The sequence below is a fragment of the Pezoporus wallicus genome, unplaced genomic scaffold (genome assembly GCF_028554395.1).
Source record: "Pezoporus wallicus isolate ANWC-B61680 ecotype Strahan unplaced genomic scaffold, APGP_CSIRO_Pwel_v1 contig_161, whole genome shotgun sequence".
Lineage (NCBI taxonomy): Eukaryota > Metazoa > Chordata > Aves > Psittaciformes > Psittacidae > Pezoporus > Pezoporus wallicus.
In genome coordinates, this window is record NW_026642654.1 from 5,013,574 (window position 1) to 5,031,343 (window position 17,770).

General features: G+C 37.9%; 1 protein-coding gene and 1 long non-coding RNA gene across 4 annotated transcripts in view; one reads left to right on the plus strand and one right to left on the minus strand.

Annotated features, from left to right (window-relative positions):
• The window catches only part of ROCK2 (Rho associated coiled-coil containing protein kinase 2), a 102,317-nt gene extending 88,020 nt beyond the window's left edge, over positions 1-14,297 (plus strand). The window contains exons 26-34 of one of the 3 annotated variants that reach the window (XM_057431914.1): positions 193-361; positions 746-928; positions 3,381-3,451; positions 4,431-4,519; positions 5,266-5,344; positions 5,554-5,815; positions 6,452-6,665; positions 10,864-10,970; positions 12,185-14,297. In XM_057431914.1, coding sequence (XP_057287897.1) covers positions 193-361; positions 746-928; positions 3,381-3,451; positions 4,431-4,519; positions 5,266-5,344; positions 5,554-5,815; positions 6,452-6,665; positions 10,864-10,957 — 1,161 coding nt within the window. In that variant the 3' untranslated portion in view covers positions 10,958-10,970; positions 12,185-14,297. The remainder of the gene's footprint in view (positions 1-192; positions 362-745; positions 929-3,380; positions 3,452-4,430; positions 4,520-5,265; positions 5,345-5,553; positions 5,816-6,451; positions 6,666-10,863; positions 10,971-12,184) is intronic. The other 2 variants (XM_057431915.1, XM_057431916.1) reach the window with 2 other exon arrangements.
• A 2,761-nt stretch (positions 14,298-17,058) lies between these two features.
• Positions 17,059-17,689, minus strand: LOC130611257 (uncharacterized). The gene is made up of 2 exons (XR_008975200.1): positions 17,639-17,689; positions 17,059-17,594 (listed from the first exon to the last, which is right to left on the minus strand). It is a non-coding gene; the product is annotated as an uncharacterized LOC130611257 (long non-coding RNA).
• Between the last annotated feature and the right edge of the window lie 81 nt (positions 17,690-17,770).

Here is a 17,770-nt window from a genome sequence, read left to right on the forward strand (position 1 = left end):
GTAATTCTCATTGAATTGATACAGGCTTTAAGGTAGTGTATACAGCCTCTCTATTCCTGAATTTCCCATGATCAAAAGGAACACGCAGTATCTATATTCATATTGGCTGCATAGTCTCTGAAATTTTCTACTTACATTTTCTCTGAGTAACTATTATGATAATAGGAAATCTTGTGATCTGTTTGCTTGCAGCAAATAGCAGAAGAGAGTCAGATACGGATTGAACTCCAGATGACTCTGGACAGTAAAGACAGTGACATTGAACAGCTTCGTTCACAGCTGCAGTCATTGCACATTGGTCTAGACAACAGCAGCATAGGCAGTGGGCCTGGAGATGCTGAGGCAGATGATGGATTCCCTGGTATGTCACTTTTATTAATATTTCCACATTAATTGATTTTATATCAGTGTTTTACCATAGAAGCTGAAGTATTAAATTAATGCTCTGATGATTCTGTGGCTTTTCATCTTTATGTGTTTCTACCTTCTTACCAATGATTCAATAGTGATCACTATCCATGTACTAAATCTGTCTGTAATCATAATTCATCTTACATTTATTTAAAGAAATTTCTTTTAAGAAGTCTATTTTACCCTATTAAAACTAAGTAATATTTTTCTACTTTATTGTGATGATTACTTTGCGATTACTGTGTTACATGATGAAATGTAAAACTAATACTCTCTTCTTAGAGATCCTATTTTGACTTTTCTACCTTTTTCCTCCTTTATCCTTTATGTTTAGTCCATATCACTCAGTCCCACACTATGGAATCCATGTCCTTTACCTACCAGCACTCTTCTACCTCTGTCAGTATTGCCACTAAGCCTTCCAGTTCTCGCATGCTTCTCGATTCTGATACTGATTCTGACTCAGAGGAAGAAGCTTTGTCTTGTTCCCACAGCCCTACAGAAGTTGATAGCACAGGTGACATCCCTGAGAACTGTTTGGTTTTGTTCTTACTGTGTACTTTTCTCTGTTTCAAAACTAACGCTATTAATACATTATTTAAACAAGAAACCCAACGTATCAAATCTGGCAGTAAACATGCTGCATTGGCGGTAAACATTGCAATCAATGACATGAAAACGTTTGCATGAGCAAATGATTGGCCTGTTTTCTCTGAATGTTACAGATGCTTACTCCCATTTATAAAACCACTATTTTTATAAAGGCATTGAATAAATGAGGCTTACAGCCTTGTTTTCTAGGTAGCCTCTATCCGGTATCTGCCAATGTCTGTATGACCCTGTAAGATACCAGATACCAGAAAGTTCAATCCTTGTGTTAAGACTCCCCACCATCTAAATTTACATTATTAATCTTAGAAATTCAGCATTCTGAGCATTACATTGTTTTGCCTTAATTTTTATCTTATTTTTGATTCTTGTATGGAAAGGCAAGCAGAGTTTACTCTCATACATAAAGCTTATAATGAAGTGATATGGCTCTGGTAAAACAGCTTTGTATTACTAATGGGTACTCATTTTGTATGACAACACATACACCCTGTTAACACTAAACAGAAGTATTGATCAATGTCAGAGGTGTGGGGTTTTTAATTACATTCACATTTCTGTATTTCAGTTGAGGTTCCTTTAAAGTCTTGAATACCTTTCCACTGATGGCAAAACTTGTTTGGGGATATTGCCATTGCTTCATCAATCTAGAGTAAAGAATAATGCATTTCCTCTGTTTTCATTATTCTCTGTTTTTTGCTATTTTCTCATAAAAGAAAATTAAGTACATACATAAGTTTTGAGTTGTTAGCTGCTGTTGTGGTATCTGCATGGGTTTGTTCTAAAGAAAAAATCGTATCTAAGGACTTTTTGCTGACATAATTACAACAGCTTTGAGATACAGTGGTTGTGTTTTCTTGCGTTTTTTCTCTCCTAGTGCTTATAAGCATGTACCGTGAAAATGTGGGGATATTCTGCATTTCTCTGATCCGTTAGTATAGAATGGACACCAGGAATGAAGAAGTGTAATCAGAAATTTATTTTGTTCAATTCGTGCCATAGGATTAGAGATTACAGAGAAAGGGAAAAGATGAATGTATTTGGTTTTCACACCATTAACAAACTATACATGCTTCTTGGATGGGGGCAGAGGATTTTTTTTGCATCAGCATTCTGCTTGCCACAATTTAAAGTGGCAGGTGTGAAGCAAAGTACACATTATAGAATTACTTCATTTATAGTAGCTTGGTATGTATATTAAAATGTGCCTTCAACAGGAAATACTTACAGGGGAATAAACTTTGAAGACAGTGCATGTCTGAATAAATAACTGCTTCAAGTCTCATTAGACAAAATAAGGATTCTGTGAATATCTAATGACTATCTGTTGCACTCTGTTAAACATGGGCAGGAGCCTGCAAATGCCCTATGATGAGAAAGAAAATGGCTTTTGCAATTCTGGAGCATGTTTATGCTCCTTACATGGTTTTGTTTGTTAAGGCTTCAGAATTTTTTGACTTGGAGGTTCCTCAGCAGCAGTAGAAATTATCTGCTAGGCTGGGAAACTCATTTGAAAAATATTATCGTAAATGAGTGGTTCCTCTTAATAAAACATAGGGGAAAGAAATGCCTGTATTAGGTGCAGCTCTAAAAATAGGGCCCAAGGCTATGCGATACTGTGTATTACCAAGCGCTAGGAAAGTGTGATCCTGATGAGCTTTTGGTTACCACTGAAATGCGTATGACAGACAACAGCTGAGCTGTTAATACTGTTGATAAATGCAATGTGACTAATGTGCCAGTGTGATATAAAATACTGCAAGTGTGTGAAAGGGCAGTTGAGCTTAGGCAATGTATAAGGATTGGCCAAAGATGACTTCTTTTGGATGAGATAGCCTAGGAGAGTTAAAAAAAAAAAAGAAATTTGCAGAGCAAAAGATATGAATTAGAATAGTAAACTCCTGAAATTTTACCTGGCATATAGAGGATATAAATTATTTGTTGTGGTAGTTTGCCCTTTTATGTCTTGACCTGGATGTTGTGTGGTCTGTACTAATGTCTTCAGATGCTATTTTAAAAGGCAATGTTTGATAGACATAAGCATTTTAAGTCTTGAAAAAATTACTAAAGGGAATGTGTATGCTGCAATTGCAAGTTTGCTCTCCCCCTTCTTCCTCATGCCTACTACTTCTTTGTGATTGCATCATTGCTTATTGGTTGTATTCAGGAATACTCGATTTAACTTGTTCCAGAACAGTTACTGTGATAAACTTTGTAAGTTTGTTGTTTTAAATAGTTCATGTTCTCATGTTTGCTTTGTTGCTTTCTTACTGATCTTCAATAACTATTTTAAATGCCCAGTAGTCTCTAAAATAATGTTGTGTGAATATTTATGTTCTTCAATATATACTTTTTTTCAGAATCAAGATTGGAAGGCTGGCTATCGCTGCCGGTTAGAAATAACACTAAAAAATTTGGATGGGTTAAAAAGGTAAGAAAACCAGATCTGTGATCTTGTCTCATGTATTGTCTGGATTTAAACATACTGCAGGCTTTCAACACATTAATCTTTCTTTCATACATGTTCTCTCATTACTTAAATACAACTGAAAATATGTCAGCTGATATAGCTACCTCTGGGGAGGAGCATGTTAAGACAACTGTAATAGATTAAACCGCTTCTTTGTCCAGTCAGATGTGAGAACAGCCATTCATGATCTACAAATGTTTGTAGATTCAGGCACCAGCACTCCCAGCAGTAATACATAGCTGGAATTCAGCAAAGTCTGGAAGCAAATGCCCATGACAGATTCTTTATTTAGGAGATAAAAATAACAACTACTTGTCTGCCTTGTGCAGCCTTCACTCATCTGCTGCTTTTGAGTAATCTCCTTGATGGTTCTTTGCCCAAAGAATAACATATACATTTTCATACCAGTTCATGTGCTTCTCAGTCAGACTCTTAATGTGGGACAAAACTGAGGAAATAGGAGGGCTTATAGGTAACTAGCTTTCTTATGAAACTTACTATCAATGGTGCTAGATGTAACAGTGATCCTTGTGAATATGATCCCCATTAGTTATGAACTACACATGTAAAACAGGTATCATGACAATTACTCTCACTATCAGTCCAATTGAAAATTAATCAAATAGAAATGAAAAGCTTTCATCTTACTGTGTTCCAGACTTTAATTTTTATCTCTTCATAGATAACTGAAATCTGTTTAAATATCAGTTAATCTGATAACATAAATTGATTTATCAGGTAATCAGGATTTTGTTTGTTTTGCAATTAATTTATTGGTAAATATAGCCTTAGCATACAGTTCTGTTGTCTATTTAGCTACTATTTTATAAAGCTGTAGAAAAATATTGCTATGACAGCTGTGGTAATTACTGTGACATCTTTGACATCTGTGGTGAGCTGGATTAAAATGTGTGTTTTCTCCTTTTCTGTTTCCTAACAGTATGTAATTGTAAGCAGTAAGAAGATCCTGTTCTATGACAGTGAACAAGATAAGGAACAATCTAATCCTTATATGGTATTAGATATAGAGTAAGTATTACCATATGAGATTCCTTCTGATTTGTAGGTGAACTTTGTCTGAGAGACTTTGGCAAAAGGCCTTTTGAGTTCCAGCCTGGGAGCACAGTGTCAAATGGGATGTACTTGTGTAATCTGACTGCAGAGCTGGGACCTCAGGATCCGTTGTGATGAATTGTGCTTGCTGTAAGTAGTGGTGCAGCAGAAGTGGGGTGCTGAGTCTGATACATGGTGCTGCACTGAGCTCTCATGTAACTGAACTGCTTCCACAAGCTCAGCTAGGTGTACCTCACTGAAATGTTGTAGCAAAAAACATGAAGAAGACTGTAGCAGACAGGCTATAATTCTCAGTGTTTGAACATTCTTACTTACAGCGTGTCCTTACAGGTGGGTTGTATTAATTTATTTTCTTACTAAGTGCAAAATGTGGAGAGGTTGGAGCATGGGAAGAGGATTGTTAGAAAGCCACCACCAAGCATTAACAGTCACATGATGCTGGGTTTTCAGTGCTTTTAACTTACTTTTTTTAATCTGAAAAATATAGCTGGATACTTGTGACTTCTTTTTATTTAGGGTTTGGGGAAGTTCATGTGTAGGATTGAAAGATAAGGCTTCAATCAAGTGATTAGAAATTTGACCTGACAAATCTATAATGGCTCAAAGTCTTAATGTGGTTTGTTGTATCCTAACTTAAATCTTTCAAATTAGATTTCTTATTTTGGTAACAATTTTTGTCCTATTGAAATAATTTCCTGTAGCAAACTCTTCCATGTCCGACCAGTCACTCAGACTGATGTGTACAGAGCAGATTCCAAGGAAATTCCTAGGATATTCCAGGTATTTAAATTAATGTTTTTAACACGGTAAAAAAACAATCTCACACGTTGTAAAAAATATTTTCAGAACTTTGTCTAATTAAATATTTACTAAAAATTGATGGAAACAAAAAGATTATGATGCAGTTTTTCAATCTTTATACTTACGTAATGACTATGAATTTACATTTATCATCTAGGAGTACTGAGATTATTTTGCTTTGATTCTAGATTCTATATGCTAATGAAGGAGAGAGCAAAAAGGAACAGGAATTTCCTGTGGAGCCCATGGGAGAGAAGTCAAATTACATTTGTCACAAAGGACATGAGTTTATACCTACTCTTTATCACTTTCCAACTAATTGTGAAGCTTGTATGAAGCCACTGTGGCATATGTTTAAACCTCCTCCTGCTCTAGAATGTCGCCGTTGCCATATCAAATGTCACAAAGATCACATGGATAAAAAAGAAGAGATTATAGCACCTTGCAAAGGTAAGTGGCAAGTGTTTGAATACACACATAGTTGCTGGAGTCATAAGGTGTTCTAATAGATGAAAGGATTCTGGTAATGACACCAACTAAGCATAAATAGGTAGGGTTTTTTTTATTAGTACATAGCCATCAGAACCTTTCTAAGGGTGTCTACATGAGGATCAGCCTATTGCTGTGAGTTAATGGCATGTGGCCAATGTACATACATGCCCACTGTGTTGTCAGCCTTGTGCAGTAAAGCATGATAGATTGAAGACTGCTCACAATACGAGTTGTGCTGCATTGCTGTGTGAAACAATAGTGTTAGTGCATGTTATGAAATAGATAACATTCAATGAAGTTTACTGTGACTCACATTACTTGTTTTCTTGGGCACATCTCTTTGTGTTACCCTTCCCTGTTCTCTTCCATGTGAGTGTGTATCTTCCATAGTATGAAGTTGTTAGCCCCCGAATGTAAGGGGGCACTGTCAGCAGCCGGGAAACTTAAGGTTTGGCAAAATTGTTTAGCTTTTAATTTCTCTGCTTGATTCTCATTGTGTTGGCCGTGGTAGAACGTAATCTGTCAACTAATTTTTGATGCTGGGACATGTTTAGAATAATAACAGTATTTTTATTTTAAAAATTCTTACTGCAGTGTACTATGATATTTCAACGGCAAAGAATCTGCTACTGTTAGCTAACTCTACAGAAGAACAGCAAAAATGGGTGAGCCGACTGGTGAAAAAAATACCCAAGAAGCCTCCAGCACCAGACCCCTTTGCTCGATCTTCTCCCAGAACTTCCATGAAGGTACAGCCAAACCAGTCCATCAGACGACCAAGTCGACAGCTTCCTCCAAACAAACCAAGGTGACACAAGAGCTGCTATTTCATTTATTGGTTTAAACATCTGACTACAAATAATGTCAATCTGTTGATAAGGATAATTGACCACAAATGTTGTGGACTATTGACACACGTGATCTAACATGTCATCTTCTATAAACCTCAGTTAAGTTAGGAGAGCACCATGTTTGTTCCCTTCTTTAAAGGACTTTGCATTACCTGTTAATTAATCCTTCCATACTGATAATGTATTCCATTGCTCCTACGTGTAATAGGTAGAACTTGTAGCATCCTACAAGTCTCTGGCTTAACAGTTCTTGTGAACTGGCAGGGAAAATGGGGTTTATCTAGGCAAGAGTCAGGGAGAGGGGCATGAAGGTTAAGAAAAGAAAATTAAAAAGAAAATAAGGCTTGACAATATTAGAGTTGGCCATTGCTGTAGCTTACTGGAAGTTGAGCAGTGAAGTTAGGTGCTTGTGGTTCTAATGAACCTTAGAGAGAATTGAGTGCCTTCAAAAAAGCAATCTAGACAGCCTTGCATGCACCAAAGACTACATGTCTTTTGTTTCTTATTGCTTGGTTTGGAGGCATGTGTTTGAATTCCTGCCCTGCTCTTAGGTTAGACACCTGATTGCAGATTTGTCTGTTATTGTGTGTTTTCATCTGACCAAATCTGTATATCTCTGCATCTGACTTCATTTACAGTTCATGTTTAGGAAGAGTTGGTTTTAGGTTTCCCATCCTCTTAGTGTAAAAAAGGAGCATGCAGCATGTTTCTGGATGTCTACAGTGAAAATCTAGTTCAGATGAATCTCACGTTTGCGTCTCTGCCCACATGGGATGTACATTGTGGAGCCCATTGCTGCAGTGAAAGTCATTTGTCTGAGCTTCATTTGTGCTTCTTGAAAGAGAGCAGGAAGATTGGACAGGGGGCAGGGGGAAATCATCATTTGTGAAGTAGCTGGAGCACTCACCAAAGGGTTGAGAGTAGGTTTCAATCCCTTACTCAGCCTAGGACTTATGCTGATGTTTCATCATTCCTAAAAGAATAGTCTTATCAAGTTCCTCTGATTTGGGGCAAAAAAATGTCCATACAAAACCTAGAAATCTATTACTGGATCAGTTTTAAGGGGCAAAACCCTACAGTGTATTGTGGAAGTGACAGCATTCTGCAGGTAGTGCTCATGTGATTGCACAGCAGAATTTTGGAGGGGGGGGGGGGGCAGTTTTCTTTTTTCACCACCCAGAGCACTTGCTGATACTTGGTTATATCAGTGCCCAGTTGTTGACAGCCTGTGTTTGGTCTGACTTCTTTTGTTTGATGCAGTATTCCAGCAGCAGTGGGCATTCCAGCAAAGGCTTAACATTTCTCTCCAGTGAAGTAGTTTGGCAGTGGCTAGGCAGTTTTGCTGCCTTGCTCCTGTGACTAGACTGCCACCAGTACCTAAACTGGCTGGTTGAAAACAGGGTTGGGTGAGTCACCAGGGTTCCAGTAGAGAACACAGGGGAAGTGTGCTCTTACTGGGATGCTGCTGTTGTGCCTTATGCCATGAAGAGTTAGATCTTAAAACAGTACTGGTATTTTAATGTATGGAAATGCATAGCAAAATGACTCAAACTCTTTCACTTTCTTCCTAACCTCCATATAGTCTAGTTTTTGGTGATTTACTATACATATTTAGAAGAAAGTCAGATCTCATAATTTGGATTTTAAATGCTTAGGTATTATTGTAACTATGAAGGTAAAAAAATGTTTTAATCACTACTCTTTATGGACCAATTGAAGAGGTTTTTTGTGCAAAGCTAAGCAGAATATCTATGATAGGATTGAACCATGAATCAAGGAAACATACATGATAGCTTGGGAACAAGTAGAAAGTTGACAAGTTGACATAGAAATGGTGTATTATAAATTCTGATTCTTTTTCCACAGCTAATTTTGGATGTTCTAAAAATAATCTTTCTAACACCGTTCTTTCAATCTTCATGACCTCTTTTACGCAATGCTGTCATAACACAATATTTACTTTCACCATTCTTTTTAGTTGTGGTCCTCCTCTACTACAAATTGGTCTTGAATGGGATTTTTTTAACTATGTATTTTGTAATGGTGGGAAAAGGAGGAGGATGGATATTTTGGTGTGTAACCCATTTTATTTTTGCAGTTAAACTTTCCAAGTGAGCTTTGCAAATCTAACAGATGGAAAAGTGTAGTTCTGTGAGGTCATGTCACATGTCATCTTAATAATGCAGGTTGCTTCAACCAGTGGAAATTTGTATGGATTTAAACACTTTTAATTAGAAACCGCATCCTTGTATTACTGTAATTGCTATGGCAAATTTATATCTGACTGGTGCTACTATGGGGCTTTCGTGCAAGGACTTACTGTATGGAATAATAATTTTCTGTTACAAACTTCATTAGGAATTAGTTAAATCTGGGGACTGAGTGGCTGGGCAGGAGCTGGAGGTGAGCCAGCAGTGGGCCCTGGCAGCAAGGAAGGCTCTGGGACTGCATCAAGAGGAGCACAGCCAGCTGACTGAGGGAGGAGATTATGCCTCTCTGTTTACTCCTTAGTCTGCAGTAAGATACTGCCTCTGCATTTGGGCCCCCAAGTTCAGCCAGTGATTGACAAACTGGGAAGGTCCAGCGGAGGCCACCAGGATGGTCAGAGCAGAGGCTTGAGGGAGCTGGGCTTATTCAACCTGGATGAAGGACAGCTCCAAGGGGGTATCAGAGCAGCCTGCCCCCATCCCTGCAGGAAAGGTATCCAGGAAACAGAGCTGGGCTCTTCAGTGCTGTATGGTGGGAGGGGGAGAGATGAGGGGCTTGGTTCACCCAAGACAGATTCCAACTGGATAAAAGGAGAAGCCAACACAGAACCCAGGAAGAGAGGCAGGCTGGTGAGGCTGGATGGGCTCCATCTCTGGAGGCTTTCAGTACCTGACAGAACAAAGCTTTGGGTAGTCTGGGCTGGCCTTGTGGCCGACCCTGCTTTGAGCAGGAGGTTGGGCTAGAGGCCTCTAGAAGTCCCTTGCATCCTGCATCATCCTGCAAGTGCTGTCCCTGCTAGGAATTCTACACAGTGATTGTTTCTCCAAGGTTTTCACAGCTGTTATTCTTCATGATGATTTAAGAAAGGGCAAACTAGTCCCAGATACAGAGCACATTAGTTTCTGGTTATCCATTCAGTTGGATTGTGCCAAAAGGTTTATGCCAAATTAAAAAAAAAAAAAAAAATCAACTTTAATACATTGTAATGCCTAATAAATTCTTAAAGTGTTTTATAAATGACAGTGACCATAGTTCATATAACAAATGAATATTGAGCCTTTTCGGGTTTATAGCACGTTTAAAATTGTAAAATCTTTAAAACCTGAAACCCCCCCAAATCCATTTTGTTTAAAGCATCTGATTATTGTTAACATCGTACCATGTTGCAGTTAAACACACTGAATGCTGTCTGCTCTGTTAGGGTAAGATTTCTGTCTCTGCCTGCTATGGCTGACATATAATCCTGCTTTAAAACCCATTGAGGTCACTGGAGGAATGATTTGACCAAGTTTCCTTTCTTGTAGCTGTAGCAATTGAGAAGTTTGTACTTAACGTACTTGTCTAACATCATTCGTAACAACAGAAAGATGAATGCTTCTAGACACCGATTCATCCTCTCCCAAAATAAATGCCTATAATACGTAAAATGACTCATTTGCTGACAAGGTTTGACTTGCTGGCTTGCTTTGTTCTAGAGTGACCATAGAAGGAGCACAGGCAGTGATGCCTAGAAAACTAGTTGATAGCTTGTCTGGTTTTGGCATTGCTTAGCTTTAAATAGTGAGCTATGTTTTATAGGGTAATCCCACTGTATTTCGGATACAATAAAATCCTACAGTATCTCTTTGTAAATTCAGATGATGCTGGTTTATTTGATAATGTAAATCTTGGTCTCTTCATAACATTGGTACTGAAATTTTGGGGGAACTAAACCCAGTATGGTAAGTGTTCTATAGAATTGAATGATTTGTGAGATAAATTCCCAATTAATACAACATTCCTGGCTTACATGAACACTGACTGACTCTTGATAGTCCATGATAGGTGAAGGAAGGAACCCACCTACCTTAAGTCTTTTACTTAAGCAGGTTTAGTGGTAACAAATGGAATTTTGAAGTCTTTTACAGAAGTGTGACCCACATTAAACATCAAACCCTCCTGTTGCAGATTACTTGATCTGGCATTTAAGGACTGGGATTGGTCATTTGATGATGTTGATGATATTGATGGTGATGATGATGACGATGTGTTTGATTTCTGAAGAAGTATAAGGGGTAAATCTAAACAGAGAGGAATGGATTTGTTTGCCTTTGACTACAGCATGCTTATATTGGACTTAGTTTCTCAAAGCAGAGAAAACACAAGATCTCATTTTAATATTTTAAACAGTAAAAATGAGATTGTGTTCATGATGATGATGATGACTTTTTAAAGAAACCATTTTTATTAAAACTTTGACAGTGTTTTTATCTCTCTAATATTAGGTGTTTTTTCAAAATTCATGTCTGCCTGCCTGAAAAATACCCTAAATCTGTTGTCAGAGTAGTTGCTCACCAACAGTACCAGTACTGCCAACCTCTGCAGATAATTCTTGAAGGCTAAAAGGGAGATTGTAGCTGAAACAGAATTGGTATTTGCAAATACTTTTCATTTTTAAGCTTTTAACATAAACTGACTGGTCTACGGCTAGCAGACATGAAGTCAACATTTTGCCTTTGTCCCTGTGTTCTGAAGTGAGTTTGACTTGGCTTTTCTTTGCAGTGCTGTGCTTTTTGGGTACCTAACCATGCATTTGAAAACTTATGTAAACAAATGGGATTTGCAGCTTCTGTGACATGGTTTCCTTGACTGCTTTAGAAAAGATATGCCCATTTCATTGACCTAATTTGTCCTGTGGCTTACTTAAATATGCAGCGTGAATATACTGGAAATAGAGATAACAAAACTTTTCTATGATAATTATTTTACAGTTTTCAATATTTAATCATTTTACATGTTGATGCAATGTTATGTTTATACAGGAAAAAAAAACAAATGTTAAATTCCTGAGGATTCTTTTAAGTAAGGTGTGACTCAGCCTCATAAAAGAATGGGGGATGACAGCAGCAGTAGTGTTGCACCTCAGTTGTCTGTTCAGTTATATGAGATACCAGCTCTTGATTCAACCTGCTTAGTGTTTATAATAACACGCATTATGTTAAATATATTGCACCTTTATGTATTAAAAGCCTACAGATTACTAATCTTTTGGAAATGACTGTTACACTGTGCATATTGTACTTTACGCTCATACATTACAAGGGGATTTAATCAATTTGGGATCATAATACATAGGGGTGTACTAAAGTAATGATGCTGTTGAATGCAGAGGAATGATGTTTTCCACAAATATGCTGAGCCCATCTTAAATGAAGACTCTGAGGAAGTATATTTGTGTCAGATTTACATTTGCTGCATTTACTGACCAAACTTCCTGCTTCTTTTTCAGCTAACTGCTTTCCATGAATGCAGACACAATTCGAGGTGATAATTTTCTTCCTGTTACAGCAAGACTGAAACATATCCCAAAATATATTAAAAATATATATATTTTCCTGAGAGATTGTGTTATATATATCAGAGGTTTACATTTTTGCTGCAATATAAATTACTAATCTCTGAGGGTTTTCCTGTATTCCCCTGAGTGACTGATCAAAAGAGGAATGGCTGGTAAATAGTAAAACGATATATTAGGTAACCTTTTAAACTGTGTTCCACAAAAGCTTTCTTGGCAAGACACATACACTACATTTCACAAAAGGATCGAGAGAAATGAATATTAAAATGGAAGAAACTGACTTTTCAGCTTTCATAAAGATGCCACCAGCATGTCTGCAAGAAAAACAGGAGGAGGATCCACCACAGTGATATAGACTGCATCTGTAAGAAGTGACCATTATACTGTGTATATATATTGTACTGTAATACTGCAAGAGGGTTTTAAAAATCTTTCCACTTTATTTTTTTATGCTTATTAATCAGATACCGTTACTTATTGCAGTTGCAACTATGCACTTGTATAAAGCCATAATGTTGAAGTTTATATCATTCATACACGTCTATCAGAAGCTGCATGTCAGTGTTCAGCAGCTAGTACAAGTTTGAAGTATATACTAGTTTCAGCTACATCATCATGGGCAGTCCTGGTTTACCTGTCTAATTGCCTTAATTTAATTCTTTTTTTCCAAGTTTTTTGCCCATTCTCTCTATTTAAGAAAAAAAGAAAGTTTAACAGCTCTTAGGATGCAATTTTGCTTTGTGGCAGAAAAAATAGTGCACTATTTTTACACCTAGTAAGTATATCAATGTCAGCCTATTTTGAATGTATATCGACTGGTTTTAAGGGTGGAGGAAGTGTTGGTTACAGAAACAACATCTGATACCATTGGAGTTACCTGACCATTTGCTTGTACATGTAACTGCTCATCCAGCCCTTTTTACGAACCTCAATATTAGTTATTGACTTATATTAACCCTCATTAAGTGCTATGAAACTTCATTTTGCCTTGTTTTTGCATACTCTCCTAGATGTGTTTTTTATTTCTGGAAAACAAGAAAAGAATCTGTGACTATTTTTACATTTCACAACACAATAGCCGAGGACTGTCACAATCTTTAAGTAAAACATACTGTAGGTGTATTTTAAACTTTTAAATCTGGTTCTCTAGCACATAGCTGTAGGCATAGATAAATATTCCAGTAGTGTGTCTTGAGAACTGACAGCTGGGAAGAAAAGGCCTCAGAGGCACTTAATCCGACTTTTTTTTTTTAACTTGGAGTTGTACAAAAAATATAATTTATGTGGGCTCATTCATGATGTGTTCATAATTATCCCAGAAAATGCATGTTTTATACAACTACAGTATGCGATGTTAAACATATTGACAGTAAAAAAAATGTAGTCTCCTATTTGGTCTCTTTATATATATAAATATATATATATTTAAAATATATATATATAAAAAATATTGTGTGGGAGTGCAGTAATTTAAAATATGATCTAACACTTCAATGAAGGAGGACATTTCACTTTAAAAATTGTTTGTTTGTATTTTGTTTTAAAGCGTGTTGAATTGTTTGGAAGGATAGGACCATGATTTATTTAACACTATCATGAAGGGTGGACTTGGAAACACTGAAATACTGAAAACAAATAAATATATTTACATTTTGTAACCTCTGCTACAGTTCTGCTTAACAGAGCCAGAATGTATTCAGTCTTCTAGTTATGCACTCGCAAAGTAAACTGTTGTTTGTGAGTTCTGAAATTCAAAACTAGAACTTTCATACCATTTCTGTTAGGTATTATAAGCCAGCACACAGCTACAGTGTTTCTTCCCTGCTTGTTTTGATTTACAGAAGTATGGTATATTTTTAGGCAATGCAGATTTGCATAGAGTACAACATTAAAAATGTATACAGTAAAACTGTTTCCATTCACTGAATGCATAAATATTTTATATATATATATAAAAGTTACTTTGTGGGAAGTTCTATCCTTTTCTGAATTGGAGAATATTATATATATATTTTTAAATAAACTATTTGAGTAAGGTAAAATAGTTCCTGAACTTGAGAAGCTGGTAATTAATTGAAGTATTTAAATACATAGGCAAGTGCTTTGGCAGATACGGGAAAGGTGAGGGCTGCTCAAAAGGAAGCCAGGCAAAGCCTGTGTGTGGAGGAGGCACAGGCTCCTCAGGAGCTCTTTTGGCAGCCCATCAGGGGCTGAGGCTGTTGCTGTTTCTCTCCTTGGCTTGCCCACGTAATACTGTGAATCCCTGGGGCCCTTTTAAGCTGGTAATTTTAGGAAATGTAGTGTATTACTGTATTGTGGCACTCCTCTGTTCTCCTTCATGCAGTTTGTCCCAGAACAAAAGAACAGCATGAGTTCTGTTGAGCTGCAATGTAGAGATTATTGGCAAATGGTATGATGTACACGAACCTTCTGCCTTCTGGTTTTGTACCCAGGACACAAAAGAGCAGCAAAGCTGCTCTTCTGTTCTTGTCCTGCTCGAGACAGAGCTTCCACCTGCTGATCTATGGATTGCAAAGAACTTTTAAGCATTAGTTCCTCAAAATTACATTGTTTTCTTATTGTCCAGTGGTAACCTTTTAAAGTCTTTGAGAGAAGAGCATATTCCTGAACTAAGCAATATTTGTCTAAGTCACTGATGATTAAACACTTTCTGTAACAGGGCTGTCCCAGCAAAAGTATGATGTAGTGTAAAAACCTGCTTATTTTACCCTGGTGCAAAGACTGGATTTTTTTTCTGGGACAGAGATGGTGCTTGCCTCAAACAACTTCCAAGGTCGAATGGGATAGTCGACAACTTTAAGGTGTCTATATGCCTGGTCTTACTATCTGGCAGGAAGCACCCGAGGTCCCTCTAGACTCAGGTCTCTGAAGTTGCCACGGTCTTACAGTTGGATCCAGCACAAGTGATGAGCTGGCAGGTTCTTGCAGTGATACTTACTGTGACTCCCAGACACCTACTTGACCTCAACAGCCATCATCTCCGAGAACTCTTTTAAGTGTCTTAGAGAACTCTGGCTCACAATCAAGCAAATTAAATTCAGTGCAAACCAAGAATTTAATAACATCCCATTTTAAGGGTTTTTTCAGCTTGCTTACATCCCAAACTGGACATCAGTAAACCATTATTAGTGATGAAGGTATCGTTTCATGTTCTGCTTCATACGAATTGTTTCATGTTCTGCTTCATATGAATCTCGAATATCAAAGAATCTGGAAAGGAATAAAACAAACCAGCTTGAAAAGAATTAGCAGGGAAGTAATTACTGTTTATCATCATAGAAAAAACATGGCTGGGAAACCACCTAATTTAAACTGATTTCCACATCTGTGTAACTCTTCTTTTGTAATAGCTCTTCCTGTGGGCTCTGAGGTGTTATTTCCTTTTTTCTTTTTCCCTATTACATATGTCCTTAAATGGATAATGATTGTTCAGTGCAGGAAGTGTCATTTTACCTCATTTAAAGGAGTGAATGAAGACTTTCTACACATTATATGCTGTTTAGGACCTTTTAGCTAATAGTGAATGACTTTCTCCAAAGAGTCAACCCACTCTAAAATCCAGTTTTGAGCTCCACCAGTTGAGTTGTGTGTCCACCTCCCCACTGCATTCCTTTCAGTCATATTGTAGTAGTTCAGGTTGGCAGAATCAGGCTATGGAGCAGCTGTGTGCACAGCATAAGGCAGTGTAAAAGGCTCAAGGGTCAGGCACTTCCAAGCAGTCCAGGCACTGGCGTCTTCTGCTGGATTAGCGTAACACAAGGAACAGGTATGTCTACATGGTGTTACTCTGCGCAGAGTGCTAAGCGTCACAGAGGCCCATAGGGTAGGGGAGAGGATGGGTTTGCATTTGTGTGCAACGTTCCTGTTCACTGAGGACAGTTCAGAAATAGGCTTTTGGGAACAGTAAACTGTACTTGTTTTCCATTGTCTGTATCCTCACTTTCAGACCAGCAACCTGCTGTCTATGGAATCATGCCCTCACTCTTTTTGGGGGTAGTAAGTCTCAGGATAAACACTCTGTCTGACTGTTAAACGTGTGGCTCAGTACAGCTTGTAGCTTATCAAACACAGTTGCAGCTCATCGTATTCATGGCTGGAGACATTTGGGGTTACCTGGTGGGCTTCACTAGAGTTCAGACCTTGTCCTCTCAGTCAAGAACGCTCACACTGACACAGTCCTGGCAGGATCTGCACTTTCTCACCACGACAGGAAAGGCTGCATTACCTTGTGAGCATGTTATAAACTGGTGCAGGGAGATACTAAGTGTATAACCAGGCACTTGAGCAGGACCTGCCAATGGAGACATGTCACCTCCTGCCCTGAGGATGACAGACACTTCCTGCCTTACCCACACTGCAGTAAATCTGCAGTGCTGTCTGGCCCTTCCTGCCTTTGGATTGCTGCTGCATCATGTGGCAGACAATTTGCTGGCCTCTCCCGATGCTGTTGAATGACAAGTTTAACAAGATTTATCCTCCCCTTGTTCTTGTCCTTTAACCCAGCCCTGGAGGTTACAGTTTATGTACTGGAAAACCACAGGGGCTGCGCCCTCTTAGGGCTTGCCCAGGACTTGAGCCTATGTCTGCCTCTCCAAAGTGACAGAAATTGTTCTCTGGGGAAAAAAAAAAAGTGTGTAGAACTTTTGCTACCTTCTGATTTGTTCCATCTCTCTTGCAGCTTGAATGAGAACTCGTGGTCCAGCTTTCCAAGTCCACAAAATTACTTTACCTTAAGTTTGTGAATTCCCCAGCCTTCTTTTCCTCAGTCTTCCCCCCCCCCCCCCCCCCCCAGGTTTCTAAAATGCTTTATTAAAAATATGTTAAGTAATGTGTAGAGAAGTTTTCTTAATCACATTTTCAGCATTTTATGATGAAAAAAACCAACTTGCAGTGCTGATCCTCAAACTGAAAATGGAGGCCTTCAATTTGCTACAGCATCATTCAGGAGTATAAAAGAAGTCACTAACAGAGAAGGTTTGGACTTTACACAAATCTTTATCAAGAAGAGGCTTTAGTTAAGAAAATGAGATGGGAAGTGTTTTGTTCTTTTCAGATGCTGGAGCTCTTTAGTATTTTGCAGGTGAATGCACAGCCTGATGTTTCAAGTATTAAGGTGAAAACTGCCAATTAATGACCCATAATGAGTATTTAATTTTCTCTCCATATACTGAAACAAAATAAAAATTAAATGCAATGAAATTTAACTGTAAGAATGACATTGATCAGTCATGAAGAACAGCATTTATTAACAAGACCTGGAAAATACATCACATGCCACCTGCCACCATTTAGACAACTTCAGGTATCTGACACAGCTTTACTAGAATCAGTAACAGGATATTTGCAGTTACTCTCTCAACCAACATAGAGACATGCATACATTTTACTGGAGCAGTGAAAAGTGTTCATCTTCGAGCGTGCCCTCGAGAATGTGAGATACGTGAAATCATGTCCACAGATGCATCTCTTCCCAGCACTTTCCCACTCAAATGGGAA